This window comes from Cricetulus griseus, chromosome 4 (assembly GCF_003668045.3).
Source record: "Cricetulus griseus strain 17A/GY chromosome 4, alternate assembly CriGri-PICRH-1.0, whole genome shotgun sequence".
Classification (NCBI taxonomy): Eukaryota; Metazoa; Chordata; class Mammalia; order Rodentia; family Cricetidae; genus Cricetulus; species Cricetulus griseus.
In genome coordinates, this window is record NC_048597.1 from 162,535,185 (window position 1) to 162,561,580 (window position 26,396).

Sequence of the window (26,396 nt, forward strand, 5' to 3'; positions counted from 1 at the left end):
TTCAAAAAAAAATGCTGCTGCTGCTTCTCTCAGACTCCCGGATCCAAAGCTTGCTCCACATTTGGATCATACAAGCACCAAGAGTAATGGCTGGGTTGTGGCTTTGAGTAGCTACTCATATAGGTTGACTTTTCTGTGCATTTGTAGTGAGGAGGATCCAGCTCAGGCTGATGGCCAGGGAACCAATGAGCATCTCGCTTAAATCCTAAGGGAAGGAAAGATAAACAGTCAACAAGGAGTTTTAGTAACAAAGCTCTTATTTCTTAGTCCTGCCAAAATTGAGACAAGAGAGATTGTTCACTTATTTATACATTCATGTTACTCTTGAGTTCCTTCCATCTGCCAGGAACTAAGTTGGGTGCTAAGAGTTAAGAATCAATAACATGGGGGGGAGGGGAGGGAGAGGGAGAAGGGACTGACATCTGAAGCAAGCTTGTTCCTAATTTGAATCTAATAAAAATAAAATAAAAAAATTAAAAAAAGAAAAAAAGAATCAATAACATGAGTCCACCTACTATGGGCTGATTGTGGCTTTTTGCTGTTGTAGCTTGTATCATATGTTGATTCAAAGTAGTGTCCAAACTAGAAAGAAAAAGTAATAGATTAAGAATATAGGCCCGGGCAGTGGTGGAGCATGCCTTTAATCTCAGCACTAGGGAGGCAGAGGAAGGCAGATCTCTCTGAGTTCGAGGCCAGCCTGATCTACAAAGCTACACAGAGAAACCCTGTCTCAAAAAAAAAAAAAAAGAAGAAGAAGAAAGAAAAGAAAAGAGAGAAAGAAATTCGAATATAGCCAGGCAGTGGTGGCCCACACATTTAGTCCCAGGACTAGGGGGTTGGGGTGGGGGTAAAAGGCAGGCAGATCTCTATGAGTTTGTGGCCAGCCTTGTCTACAGAATTAGTTCCAGGACAGCCAGTGCTACACAGAGAAACCCTGTCTTGAAAACAACAACAAAGAATCTAGTAGTTGGGGGCTAGAGAGATGACTCCATGGTTAACAGCAATGGCTGCTCTTCCAGAGGACCTTAATTCCCAGCATCTACATGGCAGCTCACAACTATCTGTAATTGCAGTTCCAGGGGATCCAGACATACATGCAGGCAAAACACCAATGCACATAAAAACTAAATAAGTCTTAAAAAAGGGAAGAAACAAAGAGAGAAAGAGAGAAAGAAAGAGAAGAACCTAGTAGTCTATAGCTAACATCAAGAAGTAAGGGACAGTGCAGCATGACTTAATTGCTATGTCATTTGAGGTAGACTAGAGTTTCATCTGTGATTAGTCTGTCATACTTTCATATCCATTGTTTAGGAGACTAAAGAGCAAGGCTCAGGTAAACAACAAGCCCAGAGGAGAAGATATCCTGAGTCAGGAGACTGTCCTTCTGTAGATTAACAGGTGAAATCCAAATGAAGGGAGAGAAAAAAAGATCTACTCATCATTTGATAATTTATGGGTAATAGTCAACTTGACACTAAAGTGGGCTAGGCGGTCCAGCTGAAGAATGAGCTCTCATAATGCTAAACCCAAATCTCACATGGCCACTGGCATTTCTTCGAACAGAAGGTAACAAAAGAAGAGAACAAACATTGTATTACCTGGGAAGGCAAGGGTTTAGGTTTTACAATATTCTTTAGGTCATATCTTTCCTGGTTCCAATTGCCTATCAAAGTAGAATGTGAATATGAGTTCTCATTAGTGGTGCATCTCCACCCGTACTGAAAAAACTTGGACATGTTATTCCAGTCTGTCCACACTTCACCATGACCATCAGCATAAATAAGGCTGCCATAGTGTGGGATTCTGAGGAAATAGACAAGTTTCTGTCTCTGGAAAAACAAAGAACATAAAACTTACTAAACAATCAGAGCAGAAAATGCACTTGTCTCTACCCCTGCTCTACAGGGCAGAGTGTTAACACAAGCACACCTTAACAGTCCAGGCTTTTGTCCAAATATAATTTATAAGGGTCTGATTCTTCCTCTTCAGGTGCATATACCCACAGATCTATCATGTCAATCACCAGCAGTGGATGACTGACTATACAAATGCTACTATCCCACATTCCTTGAAAAGACAGAAAACCCCTCAGCATTCCCAACACCAAATGAGCAATGAGCTAAATGTTTTAGTGATTTCAAGATGTAAGAGTTGAGGGTCTAAGGGTATTGCTACAGAGAGAATGAGAGGTGAAATGTTGAATAGCCAGATAACACAATGAATGATTAACAATAACTACCTTTTCCAGGTCAAATAAGCTAACTCTCCTTTTACCTCACATAGTTTTCTTCACATTGTTCACTTTATACGTTTCTGTCATGGTTTCAAGAACATGCAATGTATTATCTATTGAACCCCATACCTGTTAAGAACAGGATCTGTGTTTTGTTTATTGTTGTATATATCCTCCCAACCAATAGTTACCATCCCAATCAACAGTTCTTTGCACATACTAGATGGGAAATGTATTTAAAATTTTTGGCAAGCAATCAAAAGTCCAGCTTATTATTATTATTATTTTTGTTACAAAATAAGCCTGGTCCCTGGGCTAAGGAGCAAGATGATACCTGTAATTTCGATGCGTAACTTGTTGGTGAACAAAATGATTTGTCTGAATATTTCGAAGAGAAACAGTGATTCTTTTGTTGCCGTTCCATGTTCATTAAAGATGTCTCCAAACCTGATCTTTCCAGTTCTCCAAACAAAGGAGATCACCATGGACACACGGTCATGGTCTGACACACACAAACCAACTGCCTTTTCATGGGCAGACAAAACCAATGCTGCAGCAATGAAGGATGAGATCGTAGGTAACTCCCCTCACATCATCTACCTTTGTGAAGATATGTGTATGCATGTGCTGATGTCACCAAACAGCAGGATGACTTGGGTAGCTGGGCCCAGAAAGCCTAATAGGCTTAGTGTTTAGAGGTGATGCTAATCCTAGAGCTAGTATGACAGACATCCACTCAGTTGTTTAAGACAGAAAACCAAGGATGATTTTTGACTTTTCTTCTGGCATTCAATTAGTCAGTCACTAAGTCTTGTTGATATTTCTGAATCAGTCCACTACTTTTCATCTTCACTGCCGATTTCCAATTCAAACCACTGTCTCCTTTTGTCGAAGTTACTGCAAGTAGCTTGTTACCTGATTTCCTTTTTCCTTGTCATCAACTGTGTTCTTGTATAATCCTTTCTCCACAAGAAAGTAGCTTCTCAATCCCTAGCAACTGGGTCATTGCAGAGCATGCGCCAGAAGCTCTGGAGACGCCATTTCCCAAGGTTTGTAAGCCCCTCGATACAGATCCAAGAGGCTTGCAGAATATAGAGCTCTCCCCAAACTTCTCCAATCTTAAGACACTTGTTTTAGGAACACTTAAAACAACTCAAAGAATACCAGCTGCCCTTAATAGTTGCCTTTTTACTTCTGGTATTATTCTCTTAAAGAACATAGTCTCCCTCCAATGGGAGACTATAATCAGACTTCATTTTCAAATTTGAAATAATCAAATATCTCACAACATTTTATTTAATTCTGACATGTAACTCTGCCTTTTGGAAAAATTCAAAACCTGGGATTTTTGAAGTTTTATTTTCTACATGCATGAGTGTTTTCCTGCATGTATGTGAGTTTATTACAGACCACCGGAGCCACTGGGTGGGTGCTGAGAACTGGATGTGGCTCCTATTCCAGCGCATGAGCTCTTCACCACAGATCCATCTCTCTAGCTGCCCCAAAGGTGAATAGAGGCACATGTCAAGTCTAAAGGCAGAAAGTTGACCCTACTTCTGTAGATGTTCCATGGAATGTTTGAATTACAACAGCCGCAGTCTTTTCCCTGGTAACCCCATAGCTGTATTCCTAGCATTCACAGAGCCCTAAACTCTATGCCTGAGTTTCTCCTATAGTAAAATAGGATTATCATGAGGGTTAAATGAGATAATGAATAAAATGCTTCCACAACAAAGGAAAAAAAGTATCTTCTTCTTCCTCCTTTCTCTTCCTCCTCCTCCTCCTCTTCCTCTTGTAGCTCTGACTGTCCTGGCACTCACTCTGTAGACCAGGCTGGCCTCAAACTCAGAGATCCACCTGCCAGTTCTGGGATCAAAGGCATGTGCCACCACCCCCTGGCAAGAAAGTGATTTTTGACAACAAAACAAACCAAAAAAAGGGGGGGGGCATCTTCCTACTTTAAATCTCTTAGTGGCTCTTGTTGTTGATAAAGCAACTGAATTTTTAAATCCAACTTTACAGTTTACCTAGACCATTTCTGATTAAGGAAACCTAAGGAAGTGACTGCTACAACCCAGCAACAGGCAGTGGCACTCATCAGTTCTCCAGGGAGGCCTCCTGCCTTCAGGGATTCTGAATGCTGACTGGGCTCTCTGCTCAAACTTGCAGGGACCACTCGTGGTGGATTTTAGTCTGCAGATCACTTTTCCCCGTATTTCTTTGTAAATTCTTCAGCATTCTTACAGCATTCTTTAAATGATCCGTAGAGTGTTCTTTAGTTACGTCAGCCCAGGGTGGGTGCTTGGGTGGGAGATCATTCACCAGTACTGAAGGAAGGCATTGTTATGTGTTGTCTTCCAGTTTTCAGCTAATCAATGGCAGACAGACATGGCCCCTATCATCATCAATGTTAGGGGGACAGATTTCCATTTTAAATATGGTCTTGAGTGGAAAGTTGATTTTTTTCTCCGAAGGCCAATTTATCGGGCGGACTGCCAAGAACAACAAGCCCTTGCCAAATCAATAAAATAGCTTCATCAACCTGGATGTTATCAAAGTTTTTCATTTCACATCGTGAGACCTCCTCAAGCTTCTTCATCAGCCTCTTGTTGGCTGACATGTTGGATTTTCAGTGGCATTCTATATTCTCAGAGTAAGGTTTAGGCTGTTACGCCTACAACACTTCATATGGCCTGGCCCTTCAGTGAAACCTGCTACTCACTCTCCTACAGTGATCAGCCAGTCAAATGTAACTGCTGTTTTTTTTTTTCTCCAATTATGGCTTTGTAACCATTGTTCTGACTCTAATCCTTTTTACCTAGATAAAATGAACACCATCTCCCATTAGTCCCATCTCCCATTAGCTTTCAACACAAGCTTTCTTCAGGGAATCTATACCTCTCTTCCCCAACTTGGTAGTGTTCCCCCTTGTGTATGCTTGTGTGATCTGAATTCCTTCACCCACAGTGGGTACACACCCCATTATATTAGAGTTGCCTCCTTTTGCTGTGTGCATTCGTTATCAGACAGTAGGCAGACCACTTCTAATCCATCCATATATGTAACTGCTCTCACAGCGCCCTGTGGAACAAAATAGGCATTCAACTTTTTTCTTTTCTTGAAAATAGGACATACAAGCACCTTGAGAAATGTTGAGCAAGCCGCTGAGAGACCATGAGGTAGTGGTGATGGTGCAGTTACAAACCCCTCTGCCACTGGAACAGGCAGGACTCTCGCCCATCAGTTACTGTTTTGTGACCTCAAGCAGGTGTGGCGAAGACGTTCAGGTCCGGCCTTATACTGAAAGGCAAACCAGACTTCCGAGGCGCACGAAGGTAACGAGGCAAGGTCGGTAACTCCATTATCACCTTTTAAGCTCGTAGCTTCCCTGACAGTGGCCTTAAGTGTTTTTCCAGGAGACCACATACTGTTGATGCGTCATCGACTAGTGCCTGACGGAGAAGGGAGGGGGCAGCTGAGGCCTATGCGAAGGAAGTGACGCACAATGTGCGTTCCAGAGAGCGCCCGCAGGGAGCCCGAGGAGACCATGGTTGCCCGGCGCCTCCTGTTGGTCGGGGAAGGGAATTTCTCCTTCACCGCTTCTCTGATCGACACCTTGGATCCCGGCGTCAGGGTTACCGCCACCTGCCTCCAGCACCCTGCCGATCTGGAGGGGGATCCCGTGATCCAGGAGAACCTACAGCGCCTGCGCCAGCGAGGTACCGGGTCCCACCCCTCCGCCAGGCCAGGCCCAGAGAGTGGGGTGTGGCTTGCTTTGGGAATGCGAGTGCGCCTCCTGGGGGCTCTCACGGGGAAGTGCTCTGCTGGGCTGGTTTGCAGTTCTGGGTTTGTCCGGGTTACAGATCTTAAGAGTGCTTTTTGGTCTATATTTCACCCCATTGAACTTGCTTTGCCAGGTGTCGAAGTCCGTTTTGGTGTGGATTGCACCCAGCTGGCACGCGCCTTGCAAGCACACGAAAGAGACTTTGATCGGATTTATTTCAACTTTCCGCACTGCGGACGAAAAGCTGGAGTAGCTAAGAACAGGAAACTGCTTGCCATGTTTTTTCAGAGGTGAGGAGAGACGAGTCCTCACCTGGGGAAATTTCCAGGTGTCCATAACCAAGTTACCACGCACAAACTTTTTAGTTAGGGCAATAAGGCAGACGTGTGTAAGTTGCTAGGAAAAAAGTGGAAAGAAGATAAAACCCAAAGGAAACCACAATCTTGTCTTAAAGTGAGTCATATAACACTAGATGTAAAAGCACAAGTAGGCCTTGGGAGGAAAAAGGCAAGATTATTTTTAAAACTTTAATTCGTGTCTGTCTGTATGTGTTTAATGTATGGGTGTGGAGGTCAGAGAACAATTTAAGAGGAGTCGGTTCCCCTTCCCTCATGGATCTGGGGGATAGACCTTAGGCTGTCATGCTTGGTGGCAAGCACCATTACCCACTGATTCATCTCGATGGCTCCAAATTTTTTGTTTACCGATTTTTTTTTTAAACTGGGCGGTGGTGGTGAGCGCCTTTAATTCCAGTACTTGGGAGGCAGAGGCAGGCAGATCTCTGTGAGTTCGAGGTCAGCCTGGTCTACAAAGCTACACAGAGAAACCCTGTCTTGGAAAACCAAAAAAAAAAAAAAAAAAAAAAATGTATATAGGTGTTTTGTTGGCATGTATGTCTGTGCATCACGAGTGAGCCTGGTGCCCAGGGAGACCAGAAGAAGGCATTGGATCCCCTGATGGGTGTCGCTATCATATGGATGCTGGGAATTGAGCCACTGAAGAGCCAGTGCTCTTAACTGCCGAATGCTCTCTCCAGCTCACCCCCAAAATGTCTTTAAATGCAAAATAGTAAGAGCCAGTATAGTCTAATGACTAAGAGCATGGATTTAAGAGCTACATGCCCTGGGTTCAAATGCTGGCTCACCACTTACTAGTTAAAACAGTACGCAACCTTAGTCCTTACCTGCTTCTTTTTCTGCACCTTTAAACCAGGGTTACTAATAGTGGATGCTTCTTAAAATGCTTGTGACTTTAGGGGCTGGAGAAATGGCTCAGTGATTAAGAGCACTGGTTGCTCTTCCAGAGGTCCTGAGTTCAATTCCCAGCACCCACATGGTGGCTCACAACCATCTGTAATGAGATATGGTGCTCTCTACTGGCCTATAGTCATATAGAACACTGTATATATAACAAATCTTTAAAAAACATCATTATGACTTTAATACACTGCTTTACACCAGTATACTAGACTGATAATATTGGAGGGCTTCACTGGGCTACAGGTTTGAGAAACCTTGAGCAAAGTCAGTGTTTTACATTTAGGCAGTTGAGGTATAGATGTGTGTGTGTGTATGGTGATTATTAAAGCCAGGGCCTTAATGCTTGGTGATGTAGTGCTCAACCCAGCCATGAACTATAGAGGCAGAAGGCAGTAAGTTTTCCTAATGGGGAGAAGCAACACAAAGAGTGAGGTTTATGTAGGAACTTTGTGGACATTGGCCTTTCTGTCACACACAGGAAAACAACACAAATGCAAAGCTGGTGAACAGTACTGTTGTAGGGACACAAGCGGACTTTTTATTTATTTATTTATTTAAAGATTTTATTTTTTTATTATGTATACAACATTCTTCTTCCATGTATATCTGCACACCAGAGGAGGGCACTCATTATGGATGGCTGTGAGCCACCATGTGGTTGCTGGGAATTGAATTCAGGACCTCTGGAAGAGCAGTCAGTGCTCTTTAACCTCTGAGCCATTTCTCCAGCCCATTATTTATTTATTTTTAATATGGTTAGGTTTACTAGACCGCTGCATGTAAGGTGGATTTTAATTATTTCAGAGCTAAACCGTGTGCATATTGCTGATTCCCATTGTTATTTCTGTTTCTGATGAATTTCTGGTGTTTGCCATCTATAAGCTGTGCTGATGTTCTCGCAAAGGAAGGAGAAGTCCACGTGGCACTGTGTAGAGGACAAGGTGGAACCCCTGCTGATAAGCCCCAGAGAGAGTGGCACAACAGTTGGCAAGTGGTTGCCATGGCAGCCCTGGGAGGGTTCATTTTAAGCGATGTGTATCCCTTCAGTTGTGAGGCTGTGCCAGGATACACGTGCACTGGGTATAGGTAAGTAATACCATAAGCCTAAACCTTCTCTCCTTTCATCTTTTGCATGAAGTAATAAAAAAAAAATCAAAAGCAGGCTTTTTCCCTTTTAATTTCCTGTTTAGTTTCAAAAGTACTTTTTTTTTCCTGATGGCAGCCTTCACATACACACACACATATATTTAACTTAAACTAAAATGTAAATATATAATACTTAAACTAATTAAATGTAAACATGTAATATTTAGTTTAAAGAAGTTGTTTGTTCCTTTACCTTGGCAGAAGCCAGGCTAAGTCGTTCCGAGTAGAAGGCGCTGTGAATCATGTCTTCACCCAGAGCTCACCCTTGGAAGGCTGTCAGCCCAGAGCATTCAGGGTCAGACTCGGAGACCAGTGCTTTTCCTGTACAGAGCCAGAAGCACTGGCAGGAAAGCTGAACAGGTAATCTTTTGGTTTGCTGGAAATGACTTCTGTCCCTTCTTGTGTCATGATTGTCCTAATGGGGACTTCATTTTGAATGGATGGACCCTGAATTGTTAATGATGTTGGTGCTGGGCGTGCTTGCCAGGCTGATGACACTGTAGGGGTGGTGACAGAGTCCTAGACTGTATGGTAATTCTCCAGGCCTGGGACTATAGTTCAGTGGTAGAATAACTTGCCTAGCATGCACCAGGCCTGAAATTTGCTCCCATCATTGCAAAAACAAACAAAAAAAAAAAACAAAAAAACCAACAACAACAACAACAACAAAAAACCAAAAGTCCCAAACCAAATAAAAAAATGTACAGGCTATCTCAAAAAATGTACATGCTATTTCTCCATATGAAAAATGATTTATTCAGGATCAGTTTAAGGACAATTGTTTTCTAAATAAGAACAAATGATTTTAATTCTAGCAATTATGATCATTATTGTAAGAAAAAATATTTTGTGTTTAAACAGGCGGTTCCTCGAAGCATCTTCCTGTCATCCTGTCAAAATCATCAATGAGAAACTCATTACTGAATTGAGCAAACATTTTCCTTTAAAAAGGCTGAAGTGTTCCTTTCCTTTGTTGTCAGAGGGAGGCACCAGTGTCCTCCCTCCAGGGACTTGTGACCCTCAGCCTGCCTTTTGGGTTAGCCTCCATGGAGATAAATCATATTCTGAGTCCCTGACTGGAGAAATGACACAAGAAATGGAAGATGTTCTCCTGTCATTTTCAGAACTTGCCCTTCCCAAGAGTCCTGGGAGAGACAGCTGCAAAGCAGCTCAAGAAGGAACCCGGGAGCAGGCCAAGCTTTGCCTCAGATCTTCTCTTCTGGCTCATGTCGAGACTGTCATCCAGTCACCAGACTTCCTCCCAGGCTCCCTGCACATCCTCAGTGGGCCTGTCTTTCGGAAGTGCCACATTTTACCTTTCATGATGCCAGCATTTCATGAGACTCTACTTATCCTTGGGTTAAATAAAAATAGGAAGGATAGCTGCCTTGCATCACTGCTGGATCACCTGAAGGATAGTCTAGATAACCTTCTCACTGAGACGTTGCTGGAGGGCTCCAGTTTGAGCACTTCAGTGGAGTTTGTCCTTCAGCCAAATGGAAAGGATCACATAATTCATGTGAAGTCTCTTAATTTTGGCCCAGATTGTATGGAGCATCTGATTATTGGGACTATCATCACATCTACAGCTGTTACACATAAACACCAGTGTTTTGTGTTTGTTTCTATAAACTTGGACTTACTGGCCATGCTTGTCTATGATATTTCTGATTGGAGAATATTGTGGACTTTTGATAACCGTTTCCTGAAAAGATTTGTCCCTGGGAAAATAGAACGCTTTAAAAGCTATTCCCTGTATCCTCCTTGCTATGTGCATGATATTAGTTTCTGGTTAGACGAAAAGAAAGGATTTGATGAACTAGAGTTTCACACTATAGCCCGAGCAGTGTCCCAGGACACTGTTATTTCCATACAGTTCCTTGGCCGTTTTCAGCATCCGGAGACTGAACAGGTCAGTCTTTGCTATAGATTGATTTACCAGGCTTGTGATAAGGCGCTCAGCCCACAGCTGGCAGCAGCAATGCAGTCCCAGTTTAGAAGAGAGATTCAAAAACAGCTACATGTTTCACCCCGATAGGCTAGAAGGTACTTTCTACAGTGAGACCTTGAATTGTATGTGGGTGAAAAGTTTGCAGCTGTTAGTCCTTTCTAGAATCTGTGTGGGTTTTGTTTTGGTGTGTGGTGTGTGTATATAAATATTTTTTTTATTGTGACCAAAGTAGTTTTGATGGACCCTAAAGATACCTGTGACCATAATTTAAACCTACAGACTGGCTAGGGGTGGTGGTGGTGCATTCTTTTGAGCCTGGTGCTCAGGAGGCAGAGGCAGGCAGGTCTCTGTGTTTGAGGCAATCCCAGGTTACATATGAGGTCCTGTCTCAAAGAACCCAACCAAGCTAAACCAAAGACAAACAAAAATACCGTTACAGACTAATGTGACTGGTGACCTTGTTGTAGTTCAGTTTTCTGATCTTGAGTAATGACTAAAAAGCAAACAAAACAAGTGTTGTGTTCTTAGCTGTTCTCTTGCTGAAGAGGCTGTAGTCTGGATGTATCACCACATATATTTGTAAATGTGTTTCCCACATTCTCAGTTCCTCTTTGTCATCTCGCTGAGTTTATGAGCATCTTACTGCCTGTGTTACAAATTTGAGATTATGACCATCACTGTACTGCTGTTTCTTTCTGTCATTGACAATTGAAGTCTTGGAACTCAAGTATTGGAGCTTGGGTTGATATTTGGGTCTGTCTGACCAAAGACCTACTCTGTTCACTACTTTACTTCTACCTGGTTTCCAGGAAAGGAAATAAGGACATATATGAGTCCCACTGAAGTTGGATATTTGGGCTTGGAAACTAATGACTATGTATGGGGACTGATCCATACCATCAAGCTCCATTTTAATTTTTATTTATTTATTTGGAGTTTCAAGACAGGGTTTCTCTGGCTGTCCTGGAACTCGCTCGGTAGACCAGGCTGCCCTTGAACTCACCTGCCTCGCCTCCCAAGTGCTGGGATTCAAGGCATGTGCCACCACTGCCTGACTTCTTTTTTGTTTTTTCCCTTCTCTTTCCCTTCCCTTCCCATCCCTACCTCTCCCTTCCCTTCCCTTTCCTCCCTTTTTCCTTTTTTTTTTTTGGTAAAATGTCTGCATAAATACCTCTCAAACCAAGTCCTGACTCCTAGTACCCTTTAAAAACAACAAAACTCAGCTGGATCCGAGATCAGCAGCGAGAACTGACACACCAGGACACTGCCAAGGCCCCGGTAGCAGTTCTGCCTCCATCCATGACATGAGGACAGACATCAGAGTATTGGAACTGTTTGCATCTACTAGAAGGGAACCTTGGTCCCATACCCACCAGGAGAGGATGAGACTCCTGCTACACCACCAGAAGAAAAAATGAGAAGAGGACAACGAAAAAGTACATTCAACAACAGAAAACCCAATGTGACACCACCGGAGACTAGGAACCATACACCAGGAAGATCTGAACATGACAATGCAGATGAAGCAGAAGAGAATGACCTTAAAAACATCTTCATGAAAATGATAAAGGACCTCAAATAGGACATGAGAAAATCCCTTGAAGAAAAAACAAACCAAAAAATACAAGATATCAACAAATCTCTCAAGGAAACAGTTCAACACCTAAAAACTGAAATAGAGACAATAAAGAAAGCACAATCTGAGGGAATGCTGGAAATAGAAAAGCTGAGTAAACGATCAGGAACTACAGATGTAAGCATAAACAACAGAATACAAGAGATGGAAGAGGAAATCTCAGGAGTTGAAGACACACTAGCGGAAATAGATTCATCAACCAAAGAAAATCTTAAGGCCAACAAATCCCTAACACAAAATATCCAGGAAAATTGGGATACTGTGAAAGACCAAACCTAAGAACAATAGGTATAGAAGAAGGTGAAGAAATCCAACTCAAAGGCGCAGAAAACATATTCAACAAAATCATAGAAGAAAATTTTCCCAACCTAAAGAAAGACATGCCAATAAAAACACAAGAAGCTTACAGAACACCAAATAGGCTGAACCAAAATAAAAGGTCTCCTTGCCACATAATAATCAAAACACCAAACATACAGAACAAAGAGAAAATATTAAGAACAGCAAAGGGAAAAGGTCAAGTAACTTATAAAGGCAAACCTATCAGAATTACACCTGACTTTTCCATGGAAACTCAGAAAGCCAGAAGGTCCTGGATAGATATTCTATCTACACTAAGAGACCATGGATACCAGCCCAGACTACTATACCCAGCAAAGCTTTCAATCACTATAGATGGAGAAAACAAGATATTCTATGACAAAAACAGATTCAAACAATACATATCCACCAATCCAGCCCTACAGAAAGTTCTGGAAGGAAAACTGCAACCCAAGGAAGTGAACTACAACCAGAAAAATAGAGGCAATAGATAATCCCACTTTACCAACGGCCAAAAGGAAAAAGGGATAGAATCCCACATATAATTTTCCCACCATCACCAAATCAAAAACAAACACGAATGAACAATCAATGGTCATTAATATCCGTCAACATTAATCATCTTAACTCACCTATAAAAAGACACAGATTAGCAGAATGGATGGGAAGACAGAATCCATCCTGCTGCATACAAGAAACACACCTCAACTTCAAAGACATATGGTACCTAAGGATTAAAGGTTGGGGAAAGATTTTCCAATCAAATGGACCCAAGAAACAAGCGGGGGTAGCAATCCTAATAGCCAACAATCTAGATTTTAAACTAAAATCAATCAAAAGAGATGAAGGTCACTTCCTACTCATCACAGGAGAAATCCATCAGGATGAAGTCTCAATTCTGAACATTTATACCCCAAATACAAAGGCATCCACGTTTGTAAAAAGAAACATTACTAAAACTCAAATCACACATAAAACTGCACACACTTATAGTGGGAGACTTCAACACCCCACTCTCACCACTGGACAGGAACACCAGACAGAAACTTAACAAAGAAACAAAGGAACTAATTGAAGTTATGGCCCAATTGGACTTAACAGATATCTATAGAACATTCCATCCAAATACAAAACAATTTACCTTGTTAGCGCCACATGGAACCTTCTCTAAAGTCAACCACATACTTGGCAACATAGTAAACCTCAACAAGTACAAAAAAAATTGAAATAATCCCCTGTATCTTATCAGACTACCATGCTTTAAAGTTAGAATTCAACAACAACATGAATTACAGAAAACCTATAAACTCATGGAAATTAAGTAACACCCAACTGCACAATTCCTGGGTCGAGGAAGAAATAAATAAAGAAATTAAAGATTTCCTAGAATTCAATGAGAATGTGGACACAACATACCCAAACTTATGGGACATTTTGAAAGCAGTGCTAAGAGGAAAGTTCATAGCTCTAAGTGCCCACATGAAGAAACAGGAGAATAATCACACTAGAGAATTAACAGCACAATTGACAGCTCTAGAAAATAAAGAAGCCAATACACCAGGAAATAATCAAATCGAGGTCTGAAATCAATAAAATGGAAACTAGGAGAACAATACAAAGAATCAATGTAACAAAGAGTTGGTTCTTCAAGAAAATCAACAAGATAGACAAACCTTTATCCAAACTTACCAAACAGCAGAGAGTGAATATGCAAATTAATAAAATCAGGAATGAAAAAGGGGACAACAGACACAGAGGAAATCCAGAGAATCATCAGGTCATACTTTGAAAACCTATATTCCTCAAAATTTGAAAATCTAAAGGAAATGGACAATTTTCTGGACAGATTTCACTTACCAAAATTAAATCAAGAACAGATAAGCAACTTAAATAGACCTATAACCCCTAATGAAATTGAAGCAGTCATCAGAAGTCTCCCAACCAAAAAAAAAGAATCCAAGAACACATCAGAGAAATCATCCACCATGATCAAGTAGGCTTCATCCCAGGGATGCAAGGATGGTTCAACATACGAAAATCCATCAATGTAATCCACCGTGTAAACAGACTGAAGAAAAAAACCCACATGATCATCTCACTAGATGCAGAAAAAGCCTTTGACAAAATCCAACACCCCTTCATGATAATGGTCTTGGAGAAATCAGGGATAACAGGAACATACCTTAACATAATAAAAGCATTATACAGCAAGCCAACAGCTAACATCAAACTAAATGGAGAGAAACTCGAAGCGATTCCTCTAAAATCAGGACCAAGGCAAGGCTGCCCACTCTCTCCATACCTCTTCAATATTGTCCCTGAAGTTCTAGCTAGAGCAAAAAAGGAGATCAAGGGAATACAAATCAGAAAGGAAGAAGTCAAACTCTCACTATTTGCAAATGATATGATAGTCTACTAAGTGACCTGAAAAACTCTACCAGGGAACTCTTACAGCTGATAAACACCTTCAGCAAAGTAGCAGGATACAAAAAAAAATCAGTAGCCCTACTATATACAGATGATTAACAGAATGAGAAAGAAATCAGAGAAACATCACTCTTCACAATATCCACAAACAACATAAAATATCTTGGGGTAACGCTAACCAAAAAAGTGAAAGACCTGTACAGCAAGAACTTTGAGTCTTTAAAGAAAGAAATTAAAGAAGATACCAGAAAATGGAAAGATCTTCCATGCTTTTGGATAGGTACAATCAACATAGAAAAAATGGCAATCTTGCCAAAAGCAATCTACAGATTCAATGCAATCCCCATAAAAATCCCAACACCATTCTTCACAGACCTTGAAATAACATTTCTCAGCTTTATATGGAGAAACAAAAGACCCAGGATAGCCAAAACAACCCTGTACAATAGAGGAACTTCTGGAGGCATCACCATGCCTGACTTCAAGCTCTATTACAGAGCTATAGCCCTGAAAACAGCTTGGTATTGGCACAAAAATAGACAGGTAGACCAATGGAATAGAGTTGACCCACACACCTATGGACACCTGATTTTTGACAAACAATCCAAATTTATACATTGGAACAAAGAGAATATCTTCAACAAATGGTGCTGGCATAACTGGATTCGGACATGTAGAAGACTACAGATAGACCCAAGCCTATCGCCATGCACAAAACTTAAGTCAAAATGGATCAAAGACCTCAACATAAACGCAACCACACTGAACCTATTAGAAGACAAAGTGGGAAATACCCTTGAATTAATTGGTACAGGAGACTGCTTCCTGAACATTACACCAGTAGCACAGACACTGAGATCAACAATTGATAAATCGGACCTCCTGAAACTCAGAAGCTTCTGTAAGGCAAAGGACACAGTCAGCAAGACAAAACGGCAGCCCACAGAATGGGAAAAGATCTTCACCAACCCCACATCTGACAGGGGGCTGATCTCCAGAATATACAAAGAACTCAAGAAGCTAGTCTCCAAAACACCAAACAATCCAATTAAAAAGTGGGGTACAGAACTAAATAGACAATTCTCAATAGAGGAATCTAAAATGGCTGAAAGACACATAAAGTGTTCAACATCCTTAGCCACCAGGGAAATGCAAATCAAAACAACTCTGAGATACCATCTTACTCCTGTCAGAATGGCCAAAATCAAAAACACCTATGACAGTTTATGTTGGAGAGGATGTGGAGAAAGGGGAACACTTTTCCACTGCTGGTGGGAGTGCCAACTTATACAGCCACTTTGGAAATCAGTATGGTGACTCCTCAAGAAAATGGGAATCATTCTACCACAAGATCCAGCAATTCCACTCTTAGGCATATACCCAAAAGATGCACATTCATACAACAAGGACATCTGTTCAACGATGTTCATAGCAGCACTATTTGTAATAGCCAGAAACTGGAAGCAGCCCAGATGCCCCTCAACTGAAGAATGGATAGAGAAAATGTGGTACATTTACACAATGGAGTACTACTCAGGGGAAAAAAACAATGGAATCTTGAAAATCGCAGGCAAATGGATGGAACTAGAAGAAACTATTCTCAGAGAGGTAACCCAATCACAAAAAGATAAACATAATATGTACTCACTCATATGTGGATTTTAGACATAAAGGATTACCAGCCTACAATCCACACTGCCATAGATGCCAGTAAACAAGAGAGACATACATGATCCCCTGGAGAAGGGGAAAGGGTCAAGATCTCCTGAGCAAATTGAGAGCACGCGAAGAGGGGGAGGGAGCTACGAGAATGAGAAGGGAAGAAGAGGAAGGATGCAGAGGTCATGAGGGAGCAGACAGGTTGAGTCAGGGGAAGAATAGAAGAAAGGGTATGTGATAGCAAGGGTTTTAATTGGGAGGGTGGTTGGGGAGGATGGAAGGGAGAAGGGAACTGGGATTATCATGTAAAACAATCTTGTTTCTAATTCAAATAAAAAAATGGTTAAAAAAATACAACAAAACTCTCACAACAAGGGCTTTCGTTGATGTAGCGAAAACAGTATGTTTGTACTCGGTCCTCAATTGGAATGGAATATAGCTCCATTTATTAGGCAAGCAACTTTGGGCCTTGGCTTCCTAATCAGTAAAAGCAAGGTGGCTAAGAGAATTAAAAAGCTTGTATGTGAAGTGCCTATAGCTGCACTGTAGTAGCAACACCAGTGATAAATGCCTGGTTGGATTTTCTAGGTAGCATTTCCTCAGGCTTTCACTTCTCAGTCTGTCTTCTGGTCTTAATGGTTTGTGTCTCAGGAGCTATTGGTGCCTCCATTCCTCTGAGCAAGACACAGCAATGTGTAAAATGTTTAAGCAACCTTTTAGAGACCTCCCCTTGGGTAGCAGCTGTATGGTGCTCCTCCGCACACTACACTTTGTAGCACTGGCAAGTGTGGAGTGCTGAGACAAGGGAAGAAGCAAATTAAAGGAAGGGAGAAATACCCAGGGTTAGAAGTGGGAGGGCTAGCTCAGTTGCCCGTCCCCGCCTTCGCCCCAATTGGTCCAGTGACACAGTGTACTTTAGTCTTTTCTGCGCATGTCAAAGCTTTCTGTCCCTCGGCGGACACCGTTTCCTAGCCAAGCAATGTCTGCGCTTTCGCCGATTCCGTAGCGTGCGGAGTTCTACCCTTTTCCCAGTCTCGCTTGGCATGGCGAGCCGAAGGGCCCGGCAGCGCCTCAAGGGCGGCGGCGGCGGTGGCGGTGGTGGCGGCGGCGGCGGCGGGACACGGGCCCGGCCGTGGAGAAGCTGCGGGAGCTGCTGGGCAGCCGGGAGGCAGGCGGCGCGGAACAGCGGCCAGAGTGCGTGTGCGGCCGGAGGGCGTGGCCGGCGGGAGGGTCGGGCGGCCCGGGGGTCCCCGCTGCCTGCGAGCGGGCTCAGCTGGCCAGCCCCTCCTGCCGCTCTGGAGTATAGTCCGAGTTCGGGTTGATCCTTGCCCCTCCGCGAGTCCTTGCATTATTGGAGAGAGGCTCTGGCATGTCTGAGGTTCAGGCCCACACTGAGCAGGCTTCGTGCTGGTAGAGTTAGCCGAGCCTCTGTGGGAGCTGCTGGCAGGAGAATATGCCTTTCACGCCAGAGCCTCACTGCCTGCCGCTCAGTTACTCTCCCAGTAGCCCCTGTTTGCTGTTTTCTCCCCCTCTCTGGGCCTGCAGCCCTCGAATCCATCAGCAAGCCCATAGCCTGTAGATAAGGTCTGCAGTAAATTTGAAGGAGGGGGGAATAGAGAAAGTCTTGGCAAGGGATGACCCTAAGAAATGGGGAGAGAGAGAGAAAGAGAGAGCATTGTGGCCTTCAAGCGAATGATTAATTGGCTTGAGGTGAAAGGGAGTGTTGTGGGTGAAACAGGCCAAGGTGTATGAATTAGTGTACACCCTAGAAGCAGGAAGTGGGAGGTGTGCTTGAAAAGGCAATCCCGTATTCTTCTACTCAAACATGACAAGCCCTTCTTTTAGGTGAATGGCTTTATTGCGTTGCTGTCTTTGGCCATTCCTGTCTTTTCTGTCCGGATTTAGTCTTCGCTAGCAGGCCTTCTCGATACATTAATGGTTTTGCTTTTTCCTTCTGGCCAGGTCTGGAAATAAAGCAGGGCAAGTCTGGGCCCCTGAAGGATCCACTGCTTTCAAATGTCTGCTCTCAGCAAGGTTGTGCGCAGCTCTTCTGAGTAACATCTCTGACTGCGATGAAACATTCAACTACTGGGAACCAGTAGGTGATCTCTTTAGCTGGGTTTTTTTTGTTGTTGTTGTTTTGTTTTAGTTTTGCAATCCTAGGGATCTAGCCGATGGTCTTGGGCACATGCTTTACCACTGGACTACTCCCCTAGCCCCGAGTTCTGGGATTTCTCCTTTTATCTTGATTTGGTACTAATGAACAAGCATGTCAAATGTAATATTAAAATAAATTGTTTTCACCTTTATATCCTAAAAACTGTTGATTTGGGGCTGGAGAGATGGCTTGGTGGGTAAGAGCACTTGCTGCTCTGTCATGAGGATTATAGTTCAAATTCTAGCAGCTCAAATGTAGGTGACTCCAAATCATGACAGCACAGTGTGGTGGCCATGCCTTTAATCACAGCTCCCTGGAAGCAGAGGCAGGTGGATCTCTGTGAGTTCAAGGCCAGCCTGGTCTAACAGAGCAAATGCCAGGATAGCCAGGGCTACATAAAGAGACCCTTTCTCAACAATAAATAAATAAATAAATGTCTGATGCCCTCTTGTGGTCTCCACAGGCACATTCATGCATGCAAACACTCATGCAGACATCCACACGTAATAAAATCGGTCTTTAAAAAAGCCCAAACTGTTGACTTAGTTACTTTTGAAGTCTATGACCTTTAGCTGACATACATAAGTCTAATATTTGTAGATATAGGTTTTAAAGCTAACAATTACTCCAAAACTTGGGGGAAGTACAATTATCCATTTTTTTTTCCTGTCCAGATCCCACTTCCTAGAGGGCAGGTACATTCTTCCAACTTTTAAAGTTTATTTCTTCTGATGTTTGCCAAAAGAGTTGTGCTGGCTTATTTTATGTCAGCTTGACACAAGCAAGAATCATTAGAAAAGGGAGGATCCTCAATTGAGAGAATGCCTCGGTAAGACTGGAATATAGGCACTCCTGTAGGACATTTTCTTAATTAGTGATTAATGGGCGAGGGCCCAGCCCATTGTGGGTGGTGCCATCCCTGCGCTGGTGGTTCTGGGTTCTATAAGAAAGCAGGGTGAACAAGCCATGAGGAGCAAGCCAGTAAGCCGCAACCCTCCGTGACCTCTGCATCAGCTCTTGCCTCTAGGCTTCTGCCCTGTGTTCACTGCTTTTGATGACGAACTGTTATATGGAACTGTGATTTTCCTTCTGTTGGTTTGTCCTGTCTAACTTCAATGTGATAGTTTTTATATACGTATATATTGGTTTTTTCAAGGAAGGGTTTCTCTGTGTAACAGCTCTAGTTGTCCTGGAACTAGCTATCAGGCTGGCCTTGAACTCACAGAGATCCACCTGCCTCTGCCTCCCAAGTTCTGGGAATAAAGGCATGTGCCACCAAAGCCTGGCATGTTATATTTTATTTCATTATATTTTATAAAAAAATGAGTGAATGAATGAAAAAAGGTTAACAACTGAACTGTCATTAGAAGGAAAATCAGTTTTCTTCAATAAAGTGAGTTACACAGGGTATATATCAACCATTTCAGGACAGGCCTCATGTTCAGGGTAGTTGACCAATATATGATTGGACTCTACAGTTTTTTTTTTTCTTTGTGTGTGTGTGTGCTTTTATTTGGTTATAGTTTGGTGGTTTTTTTTTTTCCCCTTTTTGTATGTGGTCTTATTTTGTTTTCTTGTATTGGGCCATTGTTTAACTTGGATGTGTAGGGATGGGGAGGATCTGGAGGACTTGGAGGAGGGGACAAATATGATGAAAATATATTTGAATTTGGAAATTGTTTTAAAGATTGAAAACTAAAATAATAAAAAGAAGAGATACACCCTTTACTCCCCAAGTTGCTTTGTGTAGAGGTGTTTCATCACAGAAAAAGTAGCTTTAGGGAAGACAATAGTGTTACTAGTAGTGTACTTGTAATATTGTTTCTTTATTTATATGTTTATGTATTGTTTGCTGACTTCCTAGTACAGAAAATTTGGAAGTAAATTTACCTGAACACATTTGTATAAAAAAAAAAACCAGAGGAAAGATGCTTGCTTAGTATGTGTAATTTAAGGAAAATAAGAGTTTTTCTGTTTTAGTTAAACTCTATTTTAAGAAAATACAGTAAAATTTTTAGTTTCTTAATTTAAAAACATGAGGTCATTCGTTTCTCTTCTTATTCATTAGTTACAAATGTTAATTCTTAACATCTGTCTCTAACAGTCTTGACCCGGCATCTTCACCTGTAACCCCTTAGGAGGGGCTTTGCTAGTACAACCCTGAGCACATTTGTTTCTGCTTTCAGACGCACTACCTCATCTACGGGAAGGGGTTTCAGACGTGGGAGTATTCCCCAGTGTATGCCATTCGCTCGTATGCTTATCTGTTGCTGCATGCCTGGCCAGCTGCATTTCATGCACGGATTCTGCAGACTAATAAGGTAAGCGTGGCCGCCCTGACAGCAGTCACATGGATCAACAGGTAAGTCTGGGAGCACTTTTGAAAGGGGAAAAATCTGTTGACAGTTGAGAGGCTGATTTCTTTCTCTTTTTTCATCTTGTGTTCTGTAGGCTAGTCTGGAGTTTTTGGACTCACATGCTTTTCTCCCCCATTTTCTAAGTTACTGTGTCTGTGGGCCTGGGCTGTCAGGCCCAACTTTTTTTTCCCCCTAAATTGTGTGTGAATGGTCACATGTGGGTGTGGGTGTGTTAGCCATGTGGAGGTTAGAGGACAATCTTTTGGATTATGTTAAGTGATCGGACAATGGCGAAGTTGAGTCTGCCTTCATGGGAATGACAGTTCTTTGGGGAAGAAAGGAGAAGGAGAAAAGTACAAGGCACGATGGGGTAGCTCCAAATCTGAGAAGTTGTAACTGTTATTTTTAATTGTGCGTGTTTGCACACAAGCCTGTGGAGTCCAGAGGTGTCAGACCCTTGAAGTTGTAGTTGTAGGTGGCTTAGCTGCCTGACATGGGTGCTGGGACTTGAACTCCAGGCTCCTGGAATTAGCAACACATACTTTGAACTGCTGAACCATCTCTCTAGCTCTGGGAATAGTCTTTGTAATTGAAGGTCTAAGGATAGGAAAAAGACCAGCATTATTTATCATATAAATTAGTATGGTTCATGCAGAGTGTTGGATGGATTAAATGAGACTGAGAAACAGGAAGAGGCCAAATTTATGTGAGATCTGATAGGATCTATTAGATCTGATAGGATCTATCAGGAAATACTGGTGGCGTATTTTTTTTTGGTTGAGAAGTTTTTGGAAGAGAGCCTTGGTTACAGTTGGATTTCTGGATTTCACAATGATCAGAGAAAATAGCACACATAGAGAGTGACATGATACTCTCTCTCCCTTTTTCTACCAAGTGTCTCATTTCTGGCTTCTTAGGCTTTTGTTGTGCTATTTTTAGATTTATTTATTTATTTATTATGTATTCAGTGCTCTGCTTGCATGTATGCCTGCATACCAGAAGAGGGCACCAGATCTCATTACAGAGGGTTGTGAGCCACCATGTGGTTGCTGGGAATTGAACTTAGGACCTCTGGAAGAGCAGCCAGTGATTTTAATCACTGAGCCATTCTCCAGCCCCAAGCTTCTGAATTTGTTAGAGGAAAAATAAGAGTAGAGGAAAAATATGTGCTTACACTTTAATTTCTAGTTGAATATCCATTATCACATTGAACTTGATGTTTCCAGAATTATTCTTCTGTCACTTACCTTATATATGTGGTGTGAACAGCATATGTTCCAATTTCATTCTGTTGATGTGGTAAACACATTCTGACTAAAAGCAACTTGGAGAGAAAGGGGCTATTTGGCTTATACTTCCAGGTCATAATCCATCAGTAAGGGCAGTCAGGGCAGGAACTCAAACAGGGAGTAAAACTGAAACCATGGAGAAATGCTGCTCTCTGGTATGCTGTCTGGCTCTTAATCATTTGGCTTTCCTGTTTTTGTAAACTAGACTGATCTTGAACTTACAAAGATCTATCTCTGCCTAGGATTCAAACTAGCTTTTCTAGCTAGCTTTTTATATAGTCCAGGTCTATTTTCTTAGGGATGGTGCTGCCCACAGTAGGCTGGGCCCCCCTACATCAATCATCAAACAGTCTCTTTCAGATATGGCCTCAGATTATTTTGATTAAGGCAGCTCTTCAAGTGAGAGTCTCTTCCCAGGTTATGCTAGCTTATGTCACGCAGATAATAAAAACTAACCAGGAAGATTTCCCTTTCGTTCCTACTTCAGTCTCTCCTCCCTGGTAGTTCTGCCAGCCCCAGTCAATAGGGACCCACAAGTATTTCGTGACTACAAGAGACCATCTGTAGTCTGTATGGTCAAGATATCTTATTTGAGATAAATACCAGCTGAGCAGTGAGGCCAGGGAGAAGGGGCTTTCATGTGCTCTGCAGCCCTTTAAGAGCCCATGCCTTGTCATCCTGACCTCACCTTGACCACACCTTGACAGGTGTGGTCAGGCATGCCTGTAGCCAGCCTCTAACAGGCGTGGCTTACTGTCCCCTACAATTCCCCTTTTAGTCTAAAAGAGGATTAAAACTTAACAGTGTAAAGTATCCAAAATTAACAATCATAAAGGTGAAATACAAGAAATCTGCTGTTGCACATCCTAACCATGTCTATTTCAGCTAAACCCTAAAGTCATCTGAAGACGTGCCCAACCTGAACACCTCCTTCCAATCCCAACCCTAAACAATAGGAAAGTTATTCCTAACTAGGCTTACACTACCTAATAGACAATAATGGGGCACGGGGGTGTAGCATCCTCCAAGTTACTTCCTGCTGAAATGGGACGATGGTAGCCTTGTGGGGTCCTGTGGGAAGAAAATGTTAGTATAGTGAAAGTCTCTAACGGATTATATCCAGTCCATGTTAGATGGGATTTGCTTGATTGAAGATCTAGGTTGAAATCCTCAACTTGATTGAAGTCAGTACTCAAAGCTCTAGTCGGAGTGTCATTTGAAATGGAGTAAGTTGTATCCAGTGTAGTCTAGGAGTTATGGTCCAATTTCTTTTCTGGAGCATCTAGGGATTGCTGTGAGGCGGGTCTTCATTGGCTGTGTGGGACTCAAACATAAGTGTTAGCAGAGAAATGTTTGCTTGTATATGTATGTATACTGGGAAAGGCAATCATAGAAAAATAATGATTGTGAGATGGTGTACACCTTGAAGGAAAGAGCCAAGAAAGACAAAGACAGTCCCCAAATTACTCTCTCGTTCTACATTACATCAATTGGCTTCTTGATATAATATAGAAACTCTAAAGTTTAGTTAAACAACGTGCTTGGATTTTAGGGGAGGAAAGCGTGGCTTACTGTCCCCTACACACAAGTAACAAGAGTTATAGCTTGTAGAGCAGTGGTTCTCAACCTGTGGGTTGGGACCCCTGAAGAGGTCATATATCTGATATCCTGCATATGAAATATTTGCATTATGATTCATAACAGTACAAAAAGTTGCAATGAAACAATTTTATGGTTGGGGGTCACCACAACACGAGGAACTGTATTAAAGGGTCCTAACTGTATTAGGGAAGTTGAGAACCACTGTTGTGGAGTTGTGGGTCCCCGTCCCCCGCCCCACTGTATCCTAATGTTGAAGAATAGAGTTGGTTGTTGGTGAAAGACAGTGTGGTGATGTGATGATGCTTGGTACCCTACTCATGATTGCCTTTCCCCCTTCTTGCTACTCCCAATGTAGTAGTTCTCTGATTCTGGATCTGTGTGTGAGTTTCTGACATGACAGGGGTGGGACCCCACACAAAGGCCCTGACTCTTGTTTAGTCTTCATGTAGTTTTGAAGCCCAGTGTCCCCTGCAACAGTTCTTCGTCATGTAGTTGCCTCTGACTTTCTTGTGTGTGTGAGCTGTTTCTTACTGTGGCTGGGTTCCCTGGGCGGACGTAATATTCTTTGTGTATTTGTCATTCAGATTTCCTTCTTTGTGAATTATCCTTCCACACCCTTTACTTGTTTTTAAATTAGGTTTTCTTTTGGTTTTTGAGATGGACTCTCACTCTGTAGGTTGCTTTGGCTGGCCTGGTGCTTACTCTGTAGTCCAGGTGTAGCTGCAAATTCCTGGCAATCCTCCTGCCTCAGCTTCCTGAGTGTGGCATTAAGAGCCTCCCAAATGGAAAGAACTAGGAAAAAATCATCCTGAATGAGGTAACCCAGACCCAGAAAGACAAACATGTTATGTACTCACTCATAAATGGATATTAGCTGTAAAATAAAAGATAACTATGATAAAATCCACAGACCCAGAGAGACATGGAGTGTTCATGGAGAGATGCCTGGATCTCTCTGGGAAGGGGAAATAGAAGAAATTTTGTGAGTGGTCTGATGGCAGGTGAGGATGGGAACATGATCAGTCGGGTTGTTGGGGGCTGGAAGGGATTACTGGAAAGGGAAGGCATTTCGGGGTCAGGTAAAAACCTGGCACAAAGGAATCTACAAGGATGACCCCTGCTAAGACTCCTAGCAATAGTGGATACGTAGCTTGAACTGGCCGTCTCCTGTAACCAGATTGGTTATCAGAAGGGCTTCATCCAGTAACTGATAGAAACAGATGCACAGACCCACAGACAAATATTAGGTGGAGTTTAGGGAATCCAGCAGAAGAGGGGGAGAAAGGATTGCAGGAGCCAAAGGGGTCAAGGACACCACAAGAAAACATACAGAATCAACTAACCTGGGCTCACAGGGGCAGAAACTGACAGTCAGGGATCCTGCATGGGACTGACCTAGACACTCTGCATATATGTGTAGCTTGGTCCTCTTGTAAAACTCCTAACAGTGGGAGCAGGGGCAGTCTCCGACTCTTTTACTGGCATTTGGGACCCTACTCCTCATACTGGGTTGTCTTGCCTAGCCTTAATACATGGGGAGGTGCTTAGTCTTACTGCAACTTGATATTCCATGGGAGGCCTGCCCTTTCCTAAACAAAGGGGGAGTGGATTAGGGGAGTGGGAACGGAGGGAGAGTAGGGGGAGGGAGAAACTGCAGCTGGGCTGTAAAATAAATAAACAAATAAATTTATTTATTTAGAAAATAAAATGAGAAAGAATGAAAAAAAAGACCTGCGCCTCCCCACTTAGCTGTTAGTGGATTTCCTCCTTTTCTCTCTGGTCTGTAGGCGTTGTGCATGTTCCTTCATGACGTTAGATGCATGCGGGTGTCATTTTGTAGAGAGTCCAGCTCTGTTGACTTGTCTGCCATTCTTTGCTGAAATCCTCACCTTTGACATAGTCAAGTCAGTTCTTCTCTTAGGGCTGTAGGCCTTCTGAATGAAATCCTCCTTCATCCCACAGGTTGCAGGAATATTTTTCCTATTATTTTTTGTTAGATTTTTACCTGTCATTTATGAGACTTCTGTCATTGTGTGTGATGTGCCCCGCCCCCTTTTACACTGGGGGGGGGGACATAATTGAGCTTGTATTTTGATCTTTATGCTGAATATCTCAGTGAATTTTGAGGCTGATGCCAGTGGCTTGTCAACTAAATCTCCTGGATTCTTTTTACTTGTGTTTATGTCCTTATTCGTTTTATGTTGCTATGGTAATATACCTGGATAGTTCATAATGGAAACACATAGCTGGGTGCAGTGGCACAGGCCTTTAATCCTAGCCCTTGGGAGGAGGAAGGTAGGTGGATCTTGGTGATTTTTGAAGCCAGTCTTGTCTACATAGTAAGTAGAGAGTTGAAATAATACAGTGTCAGCATTCTGGCAAGGGCACCATGTCAGTTGAGAAAGCAGAAAGAAGCTAGGTGTATACCTGAGGGCAAAGCCAAGGCAGCACACTCACTCCACGACAGCCCATTCTTTTTTTGGGGGGGGTTTTGGAGACAGGGTTTCTCTGTGTAGCTTTGGAGCCTATCCTGGCACTCGCTCTGGAGACCAGGCTGGCCTTGAACTCACAGAG

The 26,396-nt window shown here is 42.5% G+C and overlaps 3 protein-coding genes and 1 pseudogene across 4 annotated transcripts in view; 2 read left to right on the plus strand and 2 right to left on the minus strand.

Annotated features, from left to right (window-relative positions):
• C4H11orf1 (chromosome 4 C11orf1 homolog) lies at positions 1-4,057 on the minus strand. 2 transcript variants are annotated; one of them, XM_027412160.2, is made up of 4 exons: positions 2,568-4,057; positions 1,599-1,663; positions 516-582; positions 1-205 (listed from the first exon to the last, which is right to left on the minus strand). In XM_027412160.2, the coding sequence occupies exons 1-4, from the start codon at positions 2,716-2,718 to the stop codon at positions 30-32; spliced, it is 459 nt and encodes a 152-aa protein (XP_027267961.1). In that variant the 5' UTR covers positions 2,719-4,057; the 3' UTR covers positions 1-29. The 2 variants fall into 2 exon arrangements, with proteins under 2 accessions (XP_027267961.1, XP_027267960.1); XM_027412159.2 differs by having other exon boundaries at positions 1,599-1,829; positions 2,568-2,701.
• LOC113835290 lies at positions 4,054-5,335 on the minus strand (annotated as a pseudogene).
• A 183-nt stretch (positions 5,336-5,518) lies between these two features.
• On the plus strand, positions 5,519-11,055 carry Fdxacb1 (ferredoxin-fold anticodon binding domain containing 1). Its single transcript, XM_027412158.2, has 5 exons — positions 5,519-5,952; positions 6,151-6,307; positions 8,159-8,362; positions 8,624-8,782; positions 9,284-11,055. Exons 1-5 carry the CDS (start codon positions 5,739-5,741, stop codon positions 10,458-10,460), a joined length of 1,911 nt encoding a protein of 636 aa, XP_027267959.1. The 5' UTR covers positions 5,519-5,738; the 3' UTR covers positions 10,461-11,055.
• Positions 11,056-17,356: 6,301 nt separating this feature from the next.
• Alg9 (ALG9 alpha-1,2-mannosyltransferase) overlaps positions 17,357-26,396 on the plus strand; it is a 61,469-nt gene continuing 52,429 nt past the window's right edge. Inside the window, 4 exon segments of the mRNA XM_027412161.2 lie at positions 17,357-17,522; positions 17,525-17,610; positions 18,379-18,514; positions 20,761-20,895. Of these exon segments, the coding sequence (XP_027267962.1) occupies positions 17,460-17,522; positions 17,525-17,610; positions 18,379-18,514; positions 20,761-20,895 (420 nt within the window). The 5' untranslated portion in view covers positions 17,357-17,459.